Raw genomic sequence first — 22,782 nt, 5'->3', positions numbered from 1 at the left:
GGATCCATCCAACAGAATCCAAGGTACGAGCTATTAAAAGGGCTCCTTCTCCAAAAAATAAAGCAGAGTTGCAAGCTTTCTTGGGGCTCTTAAATTTTTACCACACCTTCCTTCCCCAGAAAGCAGCTAAAGCAGAGCCTTTACATAGACTACTGGATAAGAATGCCCCTTGGGAGTGGACAACACTCCATGAAAGCTGTTTCAGGAACCTAAAAGAGCTACTATCCAACAATTCAACTATCACCCATTATAATGAGCACAAACCAATTTGTATTGCATGTAACGCCTCCCCTTATGGGGTTGGCGCAGTGCTTAGCCACTTAGAGGAAGGAGGGGTCCAGAAACCAATAGCATATTACTCAAGGACATTATCAAGGGCAGAGAGAAATTATGCCCAAATCGATAAGGAGGCAGTAGCCATTGTTGCAGGGGTTAAAAAATTCCATGATTACTTATATGGTAGGGAATTCACCATCTTTACAGATCACAAACCCTTGCTGGGACTCTTTACCATGGGCAAACAAACCCCTCAAATCCTGTCCCCAAGGGTTCTGCGCCGGTCCACATTTTTATCAGCATATTCATTCAAATTACTTCACAAGCCTGGTAAGGATATGTGTCATGCTGATGGACTGAGCCAACTGCCTTTAGCTGATATTGACCCAGACTCTGCACCTGGGGGACAGATCTTGGCCATCAAAGAACTGCTGGATTGCCCCCTGCAGGTAAAGGACATAGCTTCAGCAACAACCACAGACAGATTTCTCAGTAGAGTACTGGTTTGGGTAACCTCTGGCTGGCAGAGCCATAGCCCAGGGCCTGAATTCCAGGCCTATTACAATAGGAGAAATGAATTATCCACTCACCAAGGGTGCGTCTTATGGGGAAGCAGAGTAGTCATCCCCGAAAAACACAAGCCCAGAGCTCTCCTAGCCCTGCATGAGGGGCATCCGGGCATGGTAAAGATGAAGGCCTTAGCACGCAGCTACCTTTGGTGGCCGGGGTTAGATAAACACATAGAGGAGCATGTTGCCGGATGTCAACCGTGTCAACAGTCCAGACCAGGGCCACCTCACGCGACCCTACATAAGTGGGAATCAGCTCACAAACCCTGGTCAAGGATCCACATCGATTTTGCTGGACCCTTCCAGGGACAATTGTTCCTCATCATAGTCGACAGCTATTCCAGGTGGCTAGAGGTCATTCCGGTTAGAAGCCTAACCACAGCCAGCATGGTACAAGTGCTAAGGGGGCTCTTCGCTACACACGGTCTCCCTGATATAACAGTTTCAGACAATGGACCACAATTCACTTCTGATGATTTCCAGATTTTCATCAGGGCCAACTTAATTAAACACATTACCTTGGCTCCCTTCCAGCCATCCACTAACAGCCTGGCTGAAGTCATGGTCCGGACAACCAAAGCCGCCTTATGACGCATCATCTCTGGCGACTGGCACCAACAATTGGCTCAGTTCCTTTTGGCCCAGCACTCTACCCCTTGCACAGCCACTGGCAAAAGCCCTGTTGAATTACGTTGGGGCCTCCACCTGGTCACCAGACTGGACAGGCTGCACCCGAACAGGGTGGCAGAAGAAACAGAATTACCAGCCTCTACCAGACAATTCAACATAGGGGACCATGTGTGGGCCAGGAATTTTGGACTAGGGAGCAAATGGCTGCCCGAGGTGGTCATTCTTCGCACAGGGCCAATCTTGTATCTTATTGAAGGGGAAGGGGGGTGGCAAATAAGACGTCATATAGACCAGCTTAGGAAAAGGGGACCAAGTAACCAGCCCCCAGCACCTGAGGAACAACCAACGTCAAGGGAACCAGTCAGTCTTACCCCCAACATTCAGGAGGAACCTGGAAACTTCGCAGACCCGGGGGAACCTTCTCTCTTAGGGGGAAAACCCAGTGCTGCTCAAAATCTTCAGAGCAGCAAGGACTCCACGGCCATGAATCCCCTACCGCCTACATCATCATCTATCTGGGGAAGCCCACTCGACAATCCCCCCCAGACGCTCCATCAGAGCTAGAAGACCACCTACATATTTAAAAGACTATGTGTGGCCCGGAGGCCAATGAGTCTGGTTAAGAAGACCACTGAGCAACAAGACGTTGAAAAATGTTAACTCTTTAATTGTTGGGGGGGAAGGGGTGTAATATATGTTTGTTAAAAGTCATTTAATGGTTACAATAGAAGATCGCAAGTTTTTCCAGAGTTAGAATGCAGCAGTGCAGACTAAAACTCTGCTCATAGCCAGGAGTTCGATTCTGATTGGCTTGAGGTTGACTTAGCCTTCTATCCTTCTGAGATCGGTAAAATGAGGACCCAAATTGTTGCGGGCAATATGCTGACTCTGCAAACTGCTTAGAGAGGGCTGTAAAGGACTATGAAGCTCTATTGCTATTGCTATCTATACACCTTTCTGTATTCTTTATTGTATTTTTAAGCCACCTAGAGAAATTGGGGTATCCTATAAATTTAATAAATAAATTTAAACAGTTTTATTGTTTTCTAATTAGTTAAATTGTACCATTAGTCAATTTGTTTCATAATTACTTTTACTACTGAGATAATTTTCTTTAAATTGTGTACATCTCAATCCCCATGCAAAATACTTTCAGTAGCTTATAAGCATTTGTTTTATAATAATAAACAATCACCGCCCTGAGTCCTTCGGGAGAAGGGTGGTATACAAATTAAATTAATAAATAAATTAATAATAAATAAAATGAGATAATTAAAATATAAGTAAGAGGTCACTTTAATGCTGCTGTTGTCACTTTGTTAAAATATATGAAATGTGTCATGGTGGCTCTTTAGAAGCATCACACCTACGTAATTCTGTGCTATAATTTTTAACAGAGAGATCTTGAGAAAGAAATATATACTGGCTATATACATACGACATATTTTATAGACAGAAAAAGCTCTGCTTTGCTTTGAAAATGCTTCAGATAAATCTATATATTACTAACTCTCGTCATGTTTGTTAACTTGGCAAAGCCGTGCATCATAGGGCTACAATTTTTGAACCAAGGTTTCTCAAACAGGCTAATATACAGAATGTGTCCAAAATCCAGGACTAGTGACATTTCATAACTCATGAGGTAATGAAATTTGTGGAAATTGTGGCTGCTTCATTGCCACTGGCTGTTGATGGGCTGCTCCTTCAGTCATGTGATCACATGATCTTAATTTTCAATGCTCTGTGACAGTGTCCAAACCAATTTTATAATCCCTTCCTCCCTTCTTTACCCAGTAGCAATCAGTTACCTGCCTGCTGGAAAGGGAAACGAAAGGGAAAAGGTGGGAGGGAGGGAGGGAGGGAGGGAGGGAGGAAGGAAGGAAGGAAGGAAGGAAGGAAGGAAGGAAGGAAGGAAGGAAGGAAGGAAGGAAGGAAGGAAGGAAGGACAAACTCAATGGGAAGTAGCTGGAAAGCAACTTTCTCCTTCTACCAATGCCTTTTTACCTGCCCTTGGCCATTTTGTTTCTCTGTTTAAGTAAGGTAATAACTCTGAAACAATGACCCAGAGAGGCACAGGTTGTCTATTGCTCAGTAAAAATCACGTATTAAAAAAACAATACATAAAAAACTGCTTTCCCAAAAAAGGTATTCCTCTGCTTCTAGAGAGCTTTATTTTATATCTTTGATTGCCTCCTCTGAAGAAAGAAGGATGAGCAGATGAAGTGTTATGTAGTACCCATTTGCAGAAATGAATAATGTCACCTCTGTTTCTCAGTGGAGCAAAAACACTGTCTCCACAAGAAAAGCCCCCCCCCCAAATAGAAACTTCTGTTATGACAATACAGGAGCAGGAAAGTTGACTTTTTAAAATGCTTTCTCTCTTTTAATCAACTTTCCTGTGCCACACCAGCCTTTCAGATGTATTAATTGTTGATATGGCTGAATACATTTTTGGAAAGACATAGAATATTGTTCCTTGTTTTCCAGCTCCTTATGCAAGAGGTTTAAAAATGAAACTGATGGAAGGTTGCATAAATAATGCATTGTATACTATCTCAAAATGTGTACTTGACTAATGATCCATTTGCTCCAAAGGTTAGACATGTTGACCTAGACCTCGTGGTTTATTAGATTTTATTAGTCTTAGACAAGAGATAGTGTTTTTAATTGTGTGGATAGGATAGTTCTTTTACAATAACATTAACCTGTCTTAAGGCTGATTTAGAGTTGCCTGCAACTGTCCATAGCAATTGTTGCATATTTATGCTATGAAGGCGTTGTTCGGGAAGCATATATTGAAGTTAGCTGCAGAGGGGCCAACGCAAATACCTGCTAAATCCCAATTGCACGTTGTGGGGAGGTGCACATCCTGTGTGCTGATTGGTGGATTTGACTTCCTCTTCTGTACTTTGCTGTTTGAATGCCCCCTAGCCAGAAACTTAAAATTCACAGATGTATGAATGCAACATTTTTTTAAATTTTTAACTGCATTCAGTTGGAACTGGAATAATAGTAGATAGAAGAACAGTGACTTTTTTAAAAACCTCCACAGTTCATGGTATGGTTGTATAATGTCAATTCAAATACAATCATAGCAGGTGCAAAACAGAAATTTACCTATTCGTATCACCTTGCTAGTCTAATTAAATTGTGACTGGTAGAAAAACATGCCCTGGCATATTCTTTTAAGAACATTTCTTCTGATGATTACTAGTAATATTTTAATAAATAACTTTCACTAAGTACTGTTGCTTAGATACTACAGGAAAAAAAACACCCAGATATTAGACTCTTCCTGGTTTATATTTTTTACCAGATGATTTAGAAGCTACAGTGATTTCGGAATGGATTACCGAATTCAGCCAGTCCATATTCCTGAATTCACTATGCATGAAAGATGCAGTGACTCTAAAAGATCTGACTCTATGGATTTTTAAGAAGGAAATATTACTGTGTGTGCATATTCTATTTGCCTAATGCAATAAGTGGAATAGGATTCATAAACCGATAGGTAAATGGATTGACTGGGGGTAGTAAGCAACATGTTTTCCAAATGCTTTCGGCAAATAACCTGATTGTTTGATTTATAATAAGCCAGAATTACCAGGGCACAGCACAATATCTCAAAAGGCACTTTTGTTCTGAAGAAGATCAAGCTGCTATAAATGCTTTCCCTCACCTATAACTGTGACAGCCTGAACAAACGTTTTTATATATTGAGTCATCAGTGCAGCTTTAAAAATTATACTCCTTAAAATTGCCAGCCGTGAACCTTTTATTTTTTTCTCTTTGCTCTCTCTTAAAAAAAAAACAACCCTCCAAATTAGGATATGCTTAAAAATGTAGATGGGTACAAAAGGACATTCCAGGAAATCCACCGAGCTCAGTCTGTCAATGGAGTCCCTATTCCGTTAGAGCAGCTTGATGATATGGCTGAGAGGTAAGTCCGGATTCATTCTTACATGTTACAGTGATGAAATGTTGCTTGTTTCTGTTAAAATCAGTCTCTGGTTTTCTAAAGGTTTTTTTTTTAAATAGCAGAGGAAACAAGTGTTCCACACTGTAATTATCTTTTCTGGTCATTGACACTGGTTTGAGAAAAATACTTGAAAGTAAATAAGCTATAAATTTTGAAAATGCAATAAAGCTGTTTGTTGTTGTTGTTTGCCACCTAGCAGTAGGCAAAACATTATGTAACAACATCATTTGGAAATGTTTATGGGGGCTGAGAGAAAGAAATCACTGTTTAATAAAAATATTTTGGTTTACAATTCTTATCAGTGTCTTTACTGGAAAACAAGCTCTATATAACATGTTTTTCATTTGTGTTTAGAATTGAATTCATACCTTTCTTCACTTTATAAACCTACTCAACTAGTTTACGTTGGTTATTAAAATTCAACATTCAATATCTTTATGCTTTACAGCTTTGCAGCATGAATTGTAATTTTATGCTCATTGTATGTTTCTGTGTTTAACGATGGGGTAATTCATGTCTAGGTTTAATTTTGTTGCCTCTTCATCTGATCTCCATCTGCTGAAAATGGAGTTCTTGGAACTGAAGTACCGCTTGCTGTCACTCTTGGTCCTGGCTGAATCAAAATTAAAATCATGGATTATCAAATATGGAAGAAGAGATTCTGTTGAGCTGCTTCTTCAGAATTATATGGCAAGTTTACCCTGATTTATGAACGTGCAATTTTAAGAAAGAAAATATATGAACCAAAAACACAAACAGCTAATGTGATATTATAGTGTTGTTTTTCCCAATTATATTGCTGGATTGATTTTAAACAGAACAGGCCTGCAAGGAAAGAGGTGGGCGTGAAGCTTCCCACATCATGATGAGTCAAGGCACACTGTCATATTTTTATCATGCAGGCAAGGCATGTTACATGAAGCACGTTGCAGATGGATCACATTCCCTAGAACTGAGCTGATCACCGAGCAACAATATTTAAAAAAGAATATGTGTGTGTGTGTGTGTGTGTGTGTGTTTTCTGTTCTTATTGCCTCTGAAGAGGGTTCACTTTAGAGTAACTTGAACCCTTTAGGGAAGGATTGGTAGGACAAGTAACTTCAGAATTTATCAGGATTTTGCTTAACACACTCTTAATTCTTTTGGAGATTGGGACTCAAAGTTGATAGTAAATACACAGAATCCTCATCTTACAGCAGTCATTTAGTGACCATTCAAAGTTTCAACAGCACTGAAAAAGTGACCTATGACCATTTTTCACAGTTACGACCATTGCAGCATCCCCGTGGTCACGTGATCAGAGTTCAGCATTGGTTCATATCGTATTTATGACGGTTGCAGGGTCCCAAAATCATGTGATCATCTTTTGCAACCTTCTGACAAGCAAAGTCAATAGGGAATCCAAATTCATTCAGCAACTGTGTTACTAACTTAATAACTGCAGTGATTCGCTTAACAACAACAGCAAGAAAAGCTGTGCAATGGGGCAAAAATCACTTAAAAATGTTTCATTTATCAACATAAATTTTGGGCTCGGTTGTGATCGTTACCTCGAGGATTACCTATACTTCCTTTGCATACAGAAGGTCCTTCTTCATTCCGCAACATCGTCTAATGGAACTGGAAAATACAACTAGTCCCTGACTTATAACTATTCATTTAGCAACTGCTTGGTGTCACAACAGTTAATGAAAAAAGTGACTTTCAATCGATTCTCACATTTACGATGGTTGCAGCATCTCTATGACCATGTAGTCAGAATTTGGATGCTTGGCAACTGGCATCTGTTTATGTCTGCAGTGTTCCAGGATCATGTGATTGCCATTTGCATCCTTCCCAGTCAGCTTTTGGACATGCAGAAGTCAATGGGGGAAGCTGGATTTGTTTAGGATTCATTTATTCACTGCAATGATTTGGTTAATAACCATGGCAAAGAGGACTACAAAACTCACTTAACAATCATCTTACTTAGCAATGGGAATTCTGGTCCCAATTGTTGTCATAAGTCGAGGTCCACCTGTACTCCTTTATTAAAATTTAATTAGCTGCTGTCAGCCTGTGCAGAAAGTATTTAACTAGCTGAACAAATTGTCTTTGACTTTGAAAAAGGCAATGTTACATATCTGATATGCCTAGTCTTCCAATATGGTAACTGTTCTTTATGTTGAATGCCATTCATCATAAATTAGGGAAAGTAGTGGGATTCAATTTCCATTGATTTTGATGACAGCTTTCTTGAACTAACATGAACTGAAAACTTACCTAGGAGTAAATTTATTTATGCTTACTTGTTCCATTCAATTGTCCTTCTAAATGGACTGAAACCATTTAAATCATTTAGTTTTAGCTCTTTTGTATGACATTTAAAACCATTTAGTTTTAGCTCTTTTGTATGACAGTGGAACAACTTGCTTCCAGAAGTTGTGAATGCCCCAACACTGGAAGTTTTTAAGAAGAAATAATTTGTCTGAAATGGTAGTCACAATTAATGGCTGACTTAAGGCAAGTTAATTATCCTTATTTTTGGCAAAAATGATTGTTCCATGGAACACTAACAATATAACAGTAAACAGTAACATATAAGGAACGGTTACTGGAATTGGGTATGTCTATTTTAATGAAGAGAAGGACGACATGATAGCAGTGTTCCAATATCTAAGAGGCTGCCACAAAGAAGAGGGGGTCAACCTATTCTCCAAAGCACCTGAAGGCAGGATAAGAAGCAACGGATGGAAACTAACCAAAGAGAGAAGCAACCTAGAACTAAGGAGAAATTTCCTGACAGTTAAAACAATCAGTGGAACAGCCTGCCTCCAGAAGATGTGAATGCTCCAACACTGGAAGTTTTTAAGAAGAGATTAGGCAACCATTTCTTTGAAATGGTATAGGGTTTCCTGCCTGAGCAGGGAATTGGACTAGATGACCTCCAAGGTCCCTTCCAACTCTGTTATTTTTCTTCTGTAAATATAAAGGAGCATGTTATATAATTCCAAAAGACACAGTTGGGTAGTGTCTTAACCAAGGCAATATAAAAGAGTGTGCAACCTTTAAAATTCTCTAGAAAGTTTTACGGTATCTAATAAAATGTAATTATAAGAATGGAAAGAAGGAAGAAAATCCAGAAATCTATTAGGCTCCAGTCTGTATCCTGCCATGGGCTAAATTCATGGGCTCCTGGTCTTTCAGGGTACAAAATTAAATGTTTAATAGAATATAAAGCAAAGAAATGTTCTTCTCACACATATATACTATATGGAGAAATTAGAAAGATTGCTTTTCAGAATTGTATGATTAATATTTTAGAGATCTCACACATTTGCAACTTGGCCTTTTTAAATCAGTTTGAAAACAATAGCTTGTTGGAACTTTAAAAGTCATATATTATTGTGTCATTCTGCTGTTAATCATATAGTAGTAATTAAGTTTTCCATTATTGCTTCCTCATTGCTAATAGATATTTTCACTAATATTTTGGCTTTTTAATTTTGGGGTATTTTAATGCAAAATTGTACCCGTTGTATATTTTCAAGAACTGTCTGACATAATGGAACAGATTGCCTTCAAAAGTTGTGGTAGCTTCATCACTGGAAGCTTTCAAGAAGAGACTGGACTGCCATCTGTCAGAAATGGTGTAGGGTCTCCTGCTTGGGCAGGGGGTGCTGGTGGATTAAACTTGATGACCCACAAGGTCCCTCCAGTTCTGTTATTCTATCGCGTGGTGGCAAACCTATGGCATGCGTGCCACAGGTGGCACACAGAGCCTTCTCTGTGGGCACGCACGCCGTTGCCCCAATCCTAGGCCTTCAGCTGGGTTTTATAAAACTTTTTCACTTTAGGCCTCCGCCGTCATGTGGGGGGAAAAAAGGTTCAATCAATCAATTAATTTCAACTTCTTGCGGGGGGAAAAAAGATCTCACAAATTTGGAATTGATTGTTTGAAATTTTTGCTCCCACCCAGTCTGCCGTAACCACCGCACCCATACCCACCCAATTGGCCACACCCACCCAATGGGCCATGCCCCTGACATCCAATGATACATAAGTGGGTTTGGGGCTGCAGTTTGGACACTCGGTCTGTAAAAGGTTCACCATCTATTCTATAAGTAGGTGACTTACAAGGAGCTATAAGGAGCTGCACTACCATGGTGAATAATAACAAATTGTTTAATGATCTATGATTACTAAAGTTTCCAAATCAGATAAGGTTAATTTGTTGCCAAGCAGGACCATGTTTATTCAAAGAAAGGAATGCTGAAGTACTTCATAAATCTTATTCTAGACACAAAATATGCATTGTTGTATCAGGCCTTCAACTTGCTTTGAAGATTTTGCCAAGTATATTCAAAGAAAAGATTAATTTTATTTTCTTATTGTTGCAACTGATTTAGATCTTAAAAATAAATACTACAGGTTGATTTAAAATATTTATTTTAATGTTGATCTGTGTCAGTATGATTTAATAGTGCACAAAACAGGTATGAAACCTGTTTCTTCGGTTAAGCTCTTGCCCTCCTGTGGTCTTAGGGACAAACCACATATTACATATATTAGACTGCATGCTACTAACAATCTTCTTTCTCTACTAAATGAGTTATTGAGAAGGGAAAAAGCTCTACTCTATGTATACTTTGGGAAAGAGAAGAACCCAAGATGCATGCTCATATGCTTTGATTAGCTTTTGCATGAGGGTTTAAGAAAAAGAGAAAGAATTACCTAGTGGTATTATGTGAGAGGCGTAAAAAGTATGAAGGTTCAGTTTAACTAATTTATTGCTAAAAATCCATGCACAAGAATCTTCTCAACTAATAGTTAGCAGTTGGTTAGAGTTGCATAAGGGTCAATGGCAATTACGGGTGATTAGATTTAGTTCATTTGTGGCTACAAAGTGATTCTAGGCTGATCCCTCTTTCCTCTGGTTCTCCCAGTTCTTCTCCTATAGAGGTCAATGTCATTGTCCATTCTTCAATACAGTGTATTTGCTAGCATATACAACTGCTTCTCATTTAGCAGCTACTTTCCTTAGCAACCATTCATAGGTACCATGCTAAAAAAAACCCACCATTTTCCAAACAATGCTGCATTTATGACCAAATTTTGCCTGCTTGACAACAAAAGCCTTCCATTGAAACTTGATTAATATCTGGTCAGGTTCAGGCTGCAATGGGAACTGGCAGGAGGGTTTTAATCAACTAATTAAAGTCAAAGAGCTGAGTTTATGAACTTTTGGTTAGGTATTTTTAAGGAAGTGCTGTAATGAAAAAAAAACTCAAGGAAAGATAGCTTGTTTAAGCAATCTCCCCACCCTGTGAAGGGCAAAAAAGGGTCAGGCACAGGGCACTGTATGAGAGAGCCAAGTTTCATTTATCTGAATAAGATTGCAGCAACCAATGATCTACATAGTGTCTGTTTTCTCTATCTCTTTCTATCAGTCACATGTTCACTTAGCAACCATTTGGCTTAATAACCAACTTGTTGGAATGGAATGCAGCTGCTAAATGAGGGAAGGATGTACTAATTGCATAGTTCAATAGAATAAGTGACTGATCTTTTTGTAGGTTTGTAGATTTGTTACCACCATCCCCAGTTATCATTTCCTTTTTTATTTTTCTGGCTTCATAACAGCTTTTTTTATTTTGTATCTGCATCAGGCTAATTTCCCTTCTGTGAGCATTTGTATCCTAAGTCAATCAATAATGTTAAGGCAGGGGTCTTCAAACTTGGCCCCTTTATGACTTGTGGACTTCAACTCCCAGAATTCCTCAGCCAGCCTGGCTGAGGAATTCTGGGAGTTGAAGTCCACAAATCATAAAAGGGCCAAGTTTGAAGACCTCTGTGTTAAGGCCATCCTATAAGTTCATGCCATTGATAATAAATGACTGCTGCATTAGCTACTGTATCTTTTACTAAAAATATTTACATTTTAAAAACACAAACAATCAGAAAATAATGTCACACTATTTGTGTCTTGTTTGTAAGGCCTATGGACTCACCAGGATAAGGAAATATACACTGATCTCTGTTTAAAAGAGCAGTCTGAGAAAAACTCTGGATGACCAGTAAGGTTAACAAAGAGATACAGGAAACTGCTACTGTTTACTCCCATCTAATTTTGCAGTCCAGACTCGGGAGCCTAGCAATCAGGCATACATTTTGCTGAATTATCATTAGATTGTGTATGAGAAACGTGTTTAGTAATAGAAGGATAATTTGCATGTAGAAAATCTAAAGTTCATTCTTTAAGTTTCTCTGCCTGGCATCCTGCGTGGCTGTTGTCATTTTCATTGGCCTTCATGAGCAAAATTGATCATGGGTCTGCTTCTCTTTAAGGTGCCCTATGATGATGATGATTTTGACCTTGAGTCAGTCTTTATTTTTGGTGACTATATAAACAAGTTCCTCAGTTTTGTAGGCAGCTTCTTCGTAGGGTTGAAACAAAACAACTTGTATCCAGTACACTTTTCTATCCAAAGCAAGTCTCCATGCCCCCAATTCAACGCCTTGATTACTGGCCCAAACTGGATTTCATAAATTAATTTGCTTTACTATAGTTCCACATCATCCTTAGTTATTTTTTAATAATTAATATGGATGTGCTGACAATGAGGTTAATATCAGGGGCATTTTTGCATATATTTTTCCCAAAGCGAAAGAAAATTTTAAAAAGTTTAATATATATTGTAAAGTTTAAAAAAAGATCTGGAGGATTGAATCTTTCAGGAAAGCTTAATAGGTATACTTATATTTTTAAAGGCTATTTTTTATCTTATTGTAGATTTCATTTTTCTTCTCCTTTTCAGACTATTATAGAAAACAACAAATTTTTTGAGCAGTATGAAATTACGTACCAGATCTTGAAAAAAACAGCTGAGATCTATGCCAATGCTAATGGCTCATGTAAGTAGAAGTGTATTTGTTCAGCATTATTCTTATTGTTAGATCAAGTTCAGCTGTTGCTAAGCAATTTGGAAAATGACAAAATTGGAATCCATGTGTATGAGAGCAGAGTATGAATAACCACATGAAGACATTTCAGAGCAATGATCCTTTCCTAACATGGTAAACTTTTTCTAAAGTTCTTTTTTATGGATGTAGGATTTTTAACCATGCTGGGGTACACATTTGAATGTCACACTAATGCCCCAATTACGTAAAAATATTTAGATCTCATGTAGCTTTTTATGATGTGTAACAACATTGATTTTAGTATTAATCTAATTTCCACATGAAATTTTGTTTATTCATTTTGGCCACAAATGCTCTACCTCAGGCTGGGAAACAACACTAGAGATTGTCAAAGCGTTTAAAAGGCTTTCTTTGAAAAATGGATTGGCTTCACTTTATGAAGTGTTAAAGCAGTGAAGGCTCATTACAGCTGCTTTGATAACTACCCCAGTTATCTCTGCAAACCTACCCATGCACAGATAATTCCTCCATTTGGACCACCAGTGAAACAAATGGTATGTGAAGGCAACCAGAGAAAATACTTGGAGTAGCCATGCCAAACCTTCTGGATGCAGATGTTTTAGCTCCTTGAACTTTTCCCATGGCAATACACTTTGCAAAGTGACCGTTTGATGACTTTGCAGACCCCAAAAGGACTTCCCAATACAATGCACAGTGTACTTAGGCAGTAATGCCCATTATAATCTAGGATGAATGCTTAATCGCTGTGGACCTTGTTTCCCCAACATTGCACAAGGCAGCAGTAGGGTGCTGCTATACTTAAATATCTGTGCATGTATGTCGGGGGTCTCCACATTTTTCAGCTCGTTAATCCCCTTCATGAAGTTTCAGATTGTTGATCAATCCCTACGTGTTTGTTATATGAAAATTAATAAGTGCTACTAATAGTAACAACAACTCTTTGGATAGTCCCATTGACCATTGGAGGTCGATATTGATCACTTTGGAGAATTCTGGTGTTGTTGTTTTTTGGTGTGTGTGTGTGTGTGTGTGTGTGTGTGTGTGTGTAAAATGTGACTAAAGATATATGTCTGTTTCTTCTGAAGATTACATTTAATAGTAAAGATGGTACATTTATCAGCAATAAGTAAGTTATTACTATTTAGCTTCACTGTACTCTCATGATTGCTATATGATTAGGTATAATGTCAATGTTGTGTGTCTTTAAAAGAGTCACTAAAATAACATACTGTGCTTGTACTAATTATTTGTATTAAGATTAAATCTTGCTTGTTCTTAATGTTATTTTATATTGGGGTTTTCATTTGATCCAAGATTTATGTTAAAGATTCAGTGCTATATTTCAGCGGAAGAAATAGAGAACATTAAGAAGTTCATGAATGATACAACAACGCAGTGGAGGCACTTGTCAGTTGAAGTGAGAAGTGTTCGGAGTATGTTAGAAGAAGTCATTTCTAATTGGGATCGATATAGCAATACAGTTGCCATTTTGCAGGCCTGGCTGGAAGATGCTGAAAAAATGCTGAATCAGCCTGAACATGCTAAAAAGGTAAGGAACGTTTGTTGCCTTAAGTACTTTAACATGTATATGTTAGATTTCTATTCAACAACTCTGGAAACAGGTTGAATTGAGAGGCAGTGATGTCTCAACATGACCCCGTGAGCTTCCACATCTGAAATATGACTACCTCTATTTTATTTATTTATTTATAACATTTATAAATAAATGAAGATGGCAGCCCATCTTACCACAGGGTAATTCCGGGTGGCTTACAGTCATAAAAGATAAATGCGTGCATGCAACACACACACACACACACACACACACACACACACACACACACAGAGAGAGAGAGAGAGAGAGAGAGAGAGAGAGAGAGAGAGAGAGAGAGAGAGAGAGAGAGAGAGAGAGAGAGAGAACATCAATTAATATAAGCAATAGTAAGAGCACTTAGACTTATATACCACTTCACAGTGCTTTACAGCACTCTCTAAGCAGTTTACAGAGTCAGCATATTTCCCTCAACAATCAGAAGGATGGAAGGCTGAGTCAGCCAGTAAGGATCGAATTCCTGGAGTGAGCAGTGAGTGAGCTTGCAGTACTGCATTCTAACCACTGCGCCACCACAGCACATGCTACCATTCAATTACAGATTGGGAGAGCAGGGGCGGGGGGGGGGGAAGATGGGATCTGTTGTTAATCAATCACCTCCACTATGATGCTCCCTCACTGGGGCCCAAAGCTAAATTGCAGAGCCAGTTCTGTAGGCCATTATGAAAGGTTGGGGCCAACCTTACATTGGGAGACAAGATGTTCCAGAGGGGAGATGCAATGGCAGAAAAGGTTTTCTCCTGCACCCATTAGCCAAAATAATTGGCCAAAGGGGCCAGCAGCATGCCATTACTTCCTTCTTTTCTCCAAGCCTCAGCCTTTAGCTCAGAAGCTAAAAAGCAGACTGAAAAAAAATCTCTCTTCGTGCCTAGTCAGTGGTATAAAATGAAGCAAACCCACCTGATAATGTCACATATTTTTAGTACATTTTTATATAGGATACAATTGTTGAAGTATCTTAGACTCAAAGCATTTAAGAAAGGTATATGCAACTTGTGCTCCTCTAAAATATTGCTATATTTTGGATCTAATTCTCACTAACAGAGATGAAATGATAGAAGGTGTTGAAGCCACAGGAACTGTGGGAGGAAGTGATCATGCAATATTGGAATTCAACATTATGGAAGCACAAGCAATAGAAGACAGTCAAACTAGAGTCTTGGACTTTTAAGAGAGCTAATTTCAATAAACTTAGAGAGAGCTTGGGGAGGATTCCATGGATGAGAATCTTCAAAGGGAAAACAACTCAAGAAGCTTGGGAAATTTTGAAAAGTGAGATAATAAAAGCCCACTCTATCACAATACCAACAAAGAGGAAAAAATAACAGCTCTCAAAAGAAACCAGCATGGCTGCATAAAGAACTCTTTGATAAATTAAAAGATAAAAGGGACAAGTGTAGAAAGTGGAAAGAGGGGCACATAACTAAGTCAGAATATCAGCAAATAACCTAAGCCTGAAAAGACGAAATGAGGAAAGCTAAGGCTCAAAATGAACTAAGGCTTGTGACCAAAGTCAAAAATAACAAAAAAAAGCTTCTTTCAACATTGAAAAAAAGAAGAAAAAAGTGAAGGAAATGATTGGTCCATTAGTGGGTGAAAATGGCAAGAAGGTGACAAGCAACAGGGAGAAATCAGAACTATTTAACTCATTTTTTGCATCTGTCTTTACACAAAGGGAAAAAACAGTCCAACCTATCAAAAACAGTGCCATAAAAAACAGAATAGAAACACAAGTTAAGATAGGCAAGAAAATGGTAAGTGAGCACCTGTCCAGCTTAGATGAGTTCAAATAACCAGGACCAGATGGATTACACCCCAAAGTTCTCAAGGAACTGGAAAATGTGATCTCAGAACCACTGAACTATATTTTTCAAAGATCCTGGAGCACTGGGGAACTACCAGAGGACTGGAAGAGAGCTGATGTAGTTCCCATCTTCAAAAAAGGGAAAAAAATAGATCCAGGAAACTACAGACCTATCAGCCTGACCTCAATACCTGGGAAGATTCTGGAAAAGATAATCAAACAACAAATCAGCGAACACCTTGATGTGAACAAAGTTATCACTAAAAGCCAACATGGGTTTGTCAAAAACAGATCATGCCATACAAATCTTATTGCATTCTTTGACCAAGTGACAAAATTAGTGGATCAGAGGAATGCTGTGGATATAATTTACTTGGACTTCAGTAAGGCATTTGTACTGAACGTGTGGTCCTCAATGGAACCGTATCTACATGGAGGGAAGTGTGTAGTGGGGTGCCCCAGGGCTCTGTTCTAGGCCTAGTGCTTCTCAACATCTTCATAAACGATTTGGACTAGGGGATAGATGGGGAACTCATCAAATTTGCAGACGACACCAAGCTGGGAGGAATAGCCAACACTCAGGAAGATAGGCTTAAGATACAGGAGGATCTAGACAGACTTGAACACTGGGCGCTACTAACAAAATGAAATTCAATGGTGAAAAAAGTAAGGTTCTACATTTAGGCAAGAAAAAACAAATGCACAGGTATAGTATAAGAGGTACCTTGCTCAATAGTAGTAAGTAACTGTGGGAGGGATCTTGGAGTCCTAGTGGACAATCACTTAAATATGAGCCAGCAGTGTGCTGCAGCTGCCAAAAAAGCCAACACAGTGCTAGGCTGCATTAACAGAGGGATAGAATCAAGATCACATGAATATTAATACCACTTTACAATGCCTTGGTAAGGCCACACTGCATCCAGTTTTGGTCACCACAATGTAAAAAAGATGTTGAGACTCTAGAAAGAGTACAGAGAAGAGCAACAAAGATGATAGGGGACTGGAGGCTAAAACATATAAGGAACAGCTGCTGGAATTGAGTATGTCTAATTTAACAAAGAGAAGGACGAGGGGTGACATGATAGCAGTGTTCCAATATCTCAGGGGCTGCCACAAAGAAGAGGGAGTCAAGCTATTTTCCAAGGCACCAGAGGGCAGGATAAGAAGCAAAAGATGAAAACTAATCAAGGAGAGAAGCAAGAAGGAGAAACTTCCTGACAGTTAGGACAATTAACCAGTGGAACAACCTGCCTCCAGAAGTGGTGAATGCTCCAACACTGGAAGTTTTTAAGAAAAGACTGGACAGCCATTTGTCTGAAATGTTATAGGCTTTCCTGCCTGAGCAGGGGGGTTGGGCTAGATGACCTTCAAGGTCCCTTCCAACTTTATTATTATTATTATTATTATTATTATTATTATTATTATTATTATTATTATTATTATTATTATTGTTGTTGTTGTTGTTGTTGTTGTTGTTGTTGTTGTTATTATTATTATTATTATTATTATTATTATTATTATTATTATTATTATTATTATTATTATTATTCAGCTCTCGGTATTGCTCACCAGTGACCTTGCTAACTAGAATTATTTGGAATTGAATTTCAGAAGCATCAGACAAGACTTTAAAGCATTGGATCTTTAAAGCAAATTGGCAGAAATCTCATCTTAGGAAAAAAAAACACCCTCTTGTTTTATATTCCAGATACCGACTTTTATTTGCCTGTAAATAGAAGTAATTTTGTTCTTTAGAAGCCATGTGTCTTTCAGGACAATAGCCCCTTCTCAATATAACAGCAGAAGCCGAGGTGTACATAAATAGGAAATGCAGAATAGTTATCAATGTTTTCAACATCTGTAAACTGAGAGTTTCCACGCAAATGAGAAGGTGACTTATTTATATTTCATGTTGGTGGAGAGAAAATTCCACAGCAAGGGGGCCACAGCAGAAAAGGTGGTTTAATTTCCTGAGAAATATAGCATAAAGGATAGGACGATCATTATATGCTTATGATAAGGGGAAATTGGGGAAAATTAAACATTCATGTACGTGTGGTTTAGAACTTTTTTCAGCAATATTACATATGTTCTTCCTAGGATTTCTTCCGGCATTTACCACAATGGATTCAGCAACATACTGCAATGAATGATGCCGGTAATTTTCTGATTGAAACATGTGATGAGACTGTTTCCAGAGATTTAAAACAACAATTGCTCTTGCTAAATGGACGATGGAGAGAATTATTTATGCAAGTTAAACAAGTATGTCCTCTGAGGCTTTATTCCTATAGTTACAAACCACTGTTGCACAGCATTAGGTTAACAAGTAATTTAGTTTTTAAATTTAAATAAAGATTTGTATATCACTCATTCTATTTTCTGTCTGAACAGAAAAACACATATTTCATAAAAGAATGCTATAGATTTATGTTGAATGGAATTTAAACTTTTGTCCCTTCTGTGCTTAATGTTCTGCTGACTCTTCCTTACTTCTGTATTCTTGTATCTATTTTCTGTACTTTCACAGTATGCTCGGGCTGATGAATTAGACAGAATAAAGAAGGAATATCTGGATGGAGTGGCTGCCTTGTCTGCTTTCATTGATGATGCAAAGAGGAAAATCCACGCACATTTAGAAGTGTCCTTTCTAAACGTAAAGTTGTTTGTCCAAGAAATGGAGGCAAGTTCATTAGAAGCCTTATTTCTATGTAGCACTGCTTTAGAGTTTTGTTCTGCTTTTTGGGGCAGGAGCGTTTTTAAGGACATTGGGATATATCCTCATAGTTCTCTTAACTGCTATACCATTTTCCTGCTGTGATTTCTGTAAATCATATGCCTCTCCTTGTGCTTCCAGTGTGAACTATTTAAATGGAATTGTTACCTCCTTCCAACACTTTGTTTTCAACATTTTTTTTTTAAAAAAATTAGCAGCATGGAAATGAATCTCTAATGAATGTTCTAATAAAATAATTTCACAAAAATTTTGCATTAAAAACCTTCAAAGTTTGCAGCATAATACAGTATGTATGCTGCTTAAATGGTAATGGTACGTTTAATATGAGATGCCATTAATTAATGCAACTGAAGGAAAGGATGTTAATTCTTAAGGCCCGGTCTTCTGTCCCACAACTAATAGGAGATTGAGCTCCATTTCTTAAAAGCTTTGTATTTTTACGCATAGTTATTTGGAACAAAAATATTACAGGATATTAAACAAAAAGCACTCATTATGGAAACCCAGTACAAGATGTTAATAAGGACAGCACAAATGGTTACCAAGGAAATTCCACAAGAAGAAGTCAATGAAATGCTTGCAAGAATGCAAAGAATCAAAGGACAGCTCAGTAAGGTAGTTACTATTCAAGTAATTTCTTAAATTATCCTGAATTACATCCCTCTAATGAGAAGAGATAAGAGTGGGATTGATTTATGTTTCTTTGCTGTATTTAATTATTTTAGGGCTAGCCCAGAGACTTTCAGTATGTTCCAACTGCTTCTATCTAATAATGTATTCCTTAAACCTATTTCATATTCTCTCAGATGTTAATATGAAATAAGTTTAAGGAAGACATTATTCCTTCTATCCATCTTTGCTGCCACTCCCCCACCTCTTTAAGAACTGCAGTTATACATAATGAGTCAGGTATTTTTGAGAAAACAAAAGGGAAAATAAATATGACTAGAAAAAGAAAAAGAAGAAATTGAACATGTATGATATATACAACAAGGCTGCAAACCTTGGCATGAAAAAAGGCATATTATGCAAATATTTTCAATACATACACTAAACTCTTTACTCAATCATTCCCCCCCCCCCACAAAAGCAAATTTGTGGAAACTACAAAGAAGGAAGATATTCATTTTACTAGTGGTGCTATATATAATCACCACTGGATATCAGAAGAAAAACATCCAATTTATGCAAATATACCCAAATGACTATACAAGTAGTCCTCATTTAGCTACTGCTTCATTTAGCAACCGCTCTCAGTGATGATACAGATGAAAAAGTAACTTTACGAACAATCCTTGAATTTCTAGCTTGCACAGGTCTGCCAAGTGAAGGAAAGCTGAAGTAAAAGATCATAAGCATAGTTGCAAGTTTACTTAGAGATCACTTCACTTAACAGCTGAGTTGCTGGTCCTAATTTGGTTTGTTAAATGTATTTGAAAATCAACACAAAATTAAGTAATTGTGTTAATAGTTGAAGAGATTTAGCTTGCATTAAATAGATATGTACATGTATATAGATAGACGGGTGCACACACACACACACACACACATATATATATATATATATACACCAACGCACAGAATCATATCTAATCATTCTATGTATCTTATGTGTGAGAGATTTGTGTTAAATTTTCATACATGGTTTTTAAAATATTTCTGTTGGTATTAGGTTAAGGAGTTTTGCCCAGTTGTGCTGTTTGATTCACAAGAATTACTTCCTCATCTTGAAGAATTAGAGAAACAAATTACACATTTTCATGAATCTCTTGACAAGATAAATGAAATTATTTCTATATTAGATCCTGAAGCCCAGCCTGCTCACGTTTTTAAACAGCAACATCAGGTATTTCTCGTGAATGCTCCAAATATGTTTCAAATATTCTAATAATTTCATGAATGAAAAATTAGAATACTCAATGTTGAAGAATCAGTATGTGCAGGTGTTAAAAATATGAATATATTTCTAATATTTTTAAACATTGAGTTAATTCACCAGAAAATATTGTTTCATGTTTATTGGACTTATCAAAGAATATAAAGAAGGGATGGACATTAGATGTCTTACACTGGCATTGTAAAAAGTTTAACATTCTATACGTCTCATATGATCTGGTCTTGTTCTTTTATAGCCTTGCTTTGACATAGCATTACTTCATATATTAATATGACTTTTGGAAGAAATATTCCAGTTAAGGTTCTTAATGTGGTGTTGAACTATACTGCTAAAACATGGAATTGCTTATCTCATGGAGCTAGGATATAACGCAGATGATAATTTTAGATAAATGAAAGAAATTTCCACTCCTGATTTTAAGGAACAGATTCAGGATATGAGTTTGTGATGTGTTTTCAAAAGGTCTCTACGTTCTGAAAAATCAGAAGATGGCACAGTGTGTTGTGGCATAGTCTAAATTTAATGATAAGATAAATGATTATATCATTATATCAATCTTTTAATCGGCCAATTAGTTTCTTTGCAACATGAAATTTATTCTATTCACTAAATTATATTTAAGATTTTTTCCTTTCACTATTTCTTGTTTGTTGGTCATGATGTCAACCTTTTTTATATTTCATCATTTTAAGAAGCAAAAGAAAATTAAAAGCAACATTATGTTTTTGTCTGGGAGACTTTCCTATTCCTCAGAAATGTTTATATCTATATCTAGATATATATCTATATATCTCTATCTATCTCTATCTATCTCTATCTATCTATCTCATATCTCTCTCTCTCTCTCTCTCTCTCTCTCTCTCTCTCTCTATATATATATATATATATATATATATATATATACACACACATACTGTATGTATGTATGTATGTATGTATGTATGTATGTATGTATTGTCCATGACCACAATTTTCAGTGTTTTTTGCTGATTTATGAAATTGGCAAAACACCAAATGAATAAAACATGTTTACTTAATTATTGTAGCATTTGCTGAACAACCATTATAAAATGGGTACAGTCATGTGATTTAATGATCATAATGACTTATGGCTCAAGTTCAGAACCAGCTATATATGATCCATGGCCCTATAATAACCCATGGCCCTAAGCAATATTATAAATTGTTACTTTTTTAAAAAACCTCTTCATAAATAACAATTTTTTTTCACAGAAACTGTATGCATTAGAATGACACTATTTGCCACTTAAGCCAGTCAAACAGTTTTTGAAACATTCTAGATTTCGTTTGCTAAAAACATTAGCCGAATAAAGCTTTGAAGGCAGTCAAACGAATATGACGATAATGACACTAACTCGTGGACTGAATTCCTGAGCCAGCCATGCTGGCTCAGGAATTCTGGGAGTTGAAGTCCACCAGTCATAAAAGAGCCAAGGTTGCCTACCCCTGAGCTAGCACTACTGTAATGAAACCTCATAGCTTAAGTTTTTTCTGATTAAATTTTCTAACATTGAAGATTCAGATTTACTTTTCAGTTACTCCAGATAACACTTTGTGTTGTTCCTAATAAGAATTTATGATATTTTAACACATATGTTTGCTGTATATCCAGTTATTGATTTTCTTTTTGCTGTTTTGCTGAGGTTACAAATTTTCAAGTGATTTATATTCCAGTAATAAACATTTTAATGTGCCAGTAAGGTGGTGTGCAATATTTTAAAAATTGTACTTGTTTAAGATGTTAGGTTTTAATTACTTGTTATAAGGAATGCTTGCCAGTCTGGAAATAGACATTGGTATTTTGTGGATTACAATTACAACTATAATTACTTTTTTTCCAAAATGATACATTAAAAGAACAGAGCTAAGTACTAATTCTTGAGTACTAATTCTCAAGAATCATTCAAAGTAGTAAATGTTATCTGGGTATGGAATTATAGCCTTTAAATAATTAAGTTGCTGTAATGTAACATTATTATACCAGATGAAAAAAATAAGTATTATTTTATAGAAAATAAAGTAGGAATGAAAGAAACACTGCAAAGTTGTCAATTCTGTTTGTCTTATTGTCCAAAATATGCTTATTTTAATATTTTCATCTTTTTAAAGGATCTGGTAGCTTACCAAGAAAACTGCAAAAAAGCCTGGTTATTAGCTGAAAGAAATAGTCAAATTATCACAAAGTTTCTGGCTTCAAGTAAAGTGTTAAATCACTTCAGCTTTTCTGTACTTCAGAAGAAAATGGTAGAAATTCAAGCTGCTTTTCAGGTAATCTTTTTCAACTGCAGTAATGTCACTAAGTTTTTAACATTATTTCCCAACATGAAAAAAAC

General features: G+C 37.0%; 1 protein-coding gene across 1 annotated transcript in view; it reads left to right on the top strand.

The window, feature by feature from the left end:
• SYNE1 (spectrin repeat containing nuclear envelope protein 1) overlaps positions 1-22,782 on the top strand; it is a gene marked incomplete at its 5' end in the record, with an annotated part of 342,823 nt that overhangs the window by 68,486 nt on the left and 251,555 nt on the right. The window contains 9 exons of the mRNA XM_081315102.1: positions 5,303-5,415; positions 5,976-6,144; positions 12,252-12,348; positions 13,725-13,927; positions 17,895-18,059; positions 18,325-18,477; positions 19,003-19,146; positions 20,204-20,377; positions 22,559-22,717. Coding sequence (XP_081171228.1) covers positions 5,303-5,415; positions 5,976-6,144; positions 12,252-12,348; positions 13,725-13,927; positions 17,895-18,059; positions 18,325-18,477; positions 19,003-19,146; positions 20,204-20,377; positions 22,559-22,717 — 1,377 coding nt within the window. The remainder of the gene's footprint in view (positions 1-5,302; positions 5,416-5,975; positions 6,145-12,251; positions 12,349-13,724; positions 13,928-17,894; positions 18,060-18,324; positions 18,478-19,002; positions 19,147-20,203; positions 20,378-22,558; positions 22,718-22,782) is intronic.

The sequence above is a fragment of the Vipera berus genome (assembly GCF_964194415.1).
Source record: "Vipera berus genome assembly, chromosome: 1".
Taxonomy (NCBI): Eukaryota; Metazoa; Chordata; class Lepidosauria; order Squamata; family Viperidae; genus Vipera; species Vipera berus.
The sequence above is the reverse complement of the archived record's forward strand: the minus strand, read 5'-3'. Positions and strand labels throughout refer to the sequence as shown.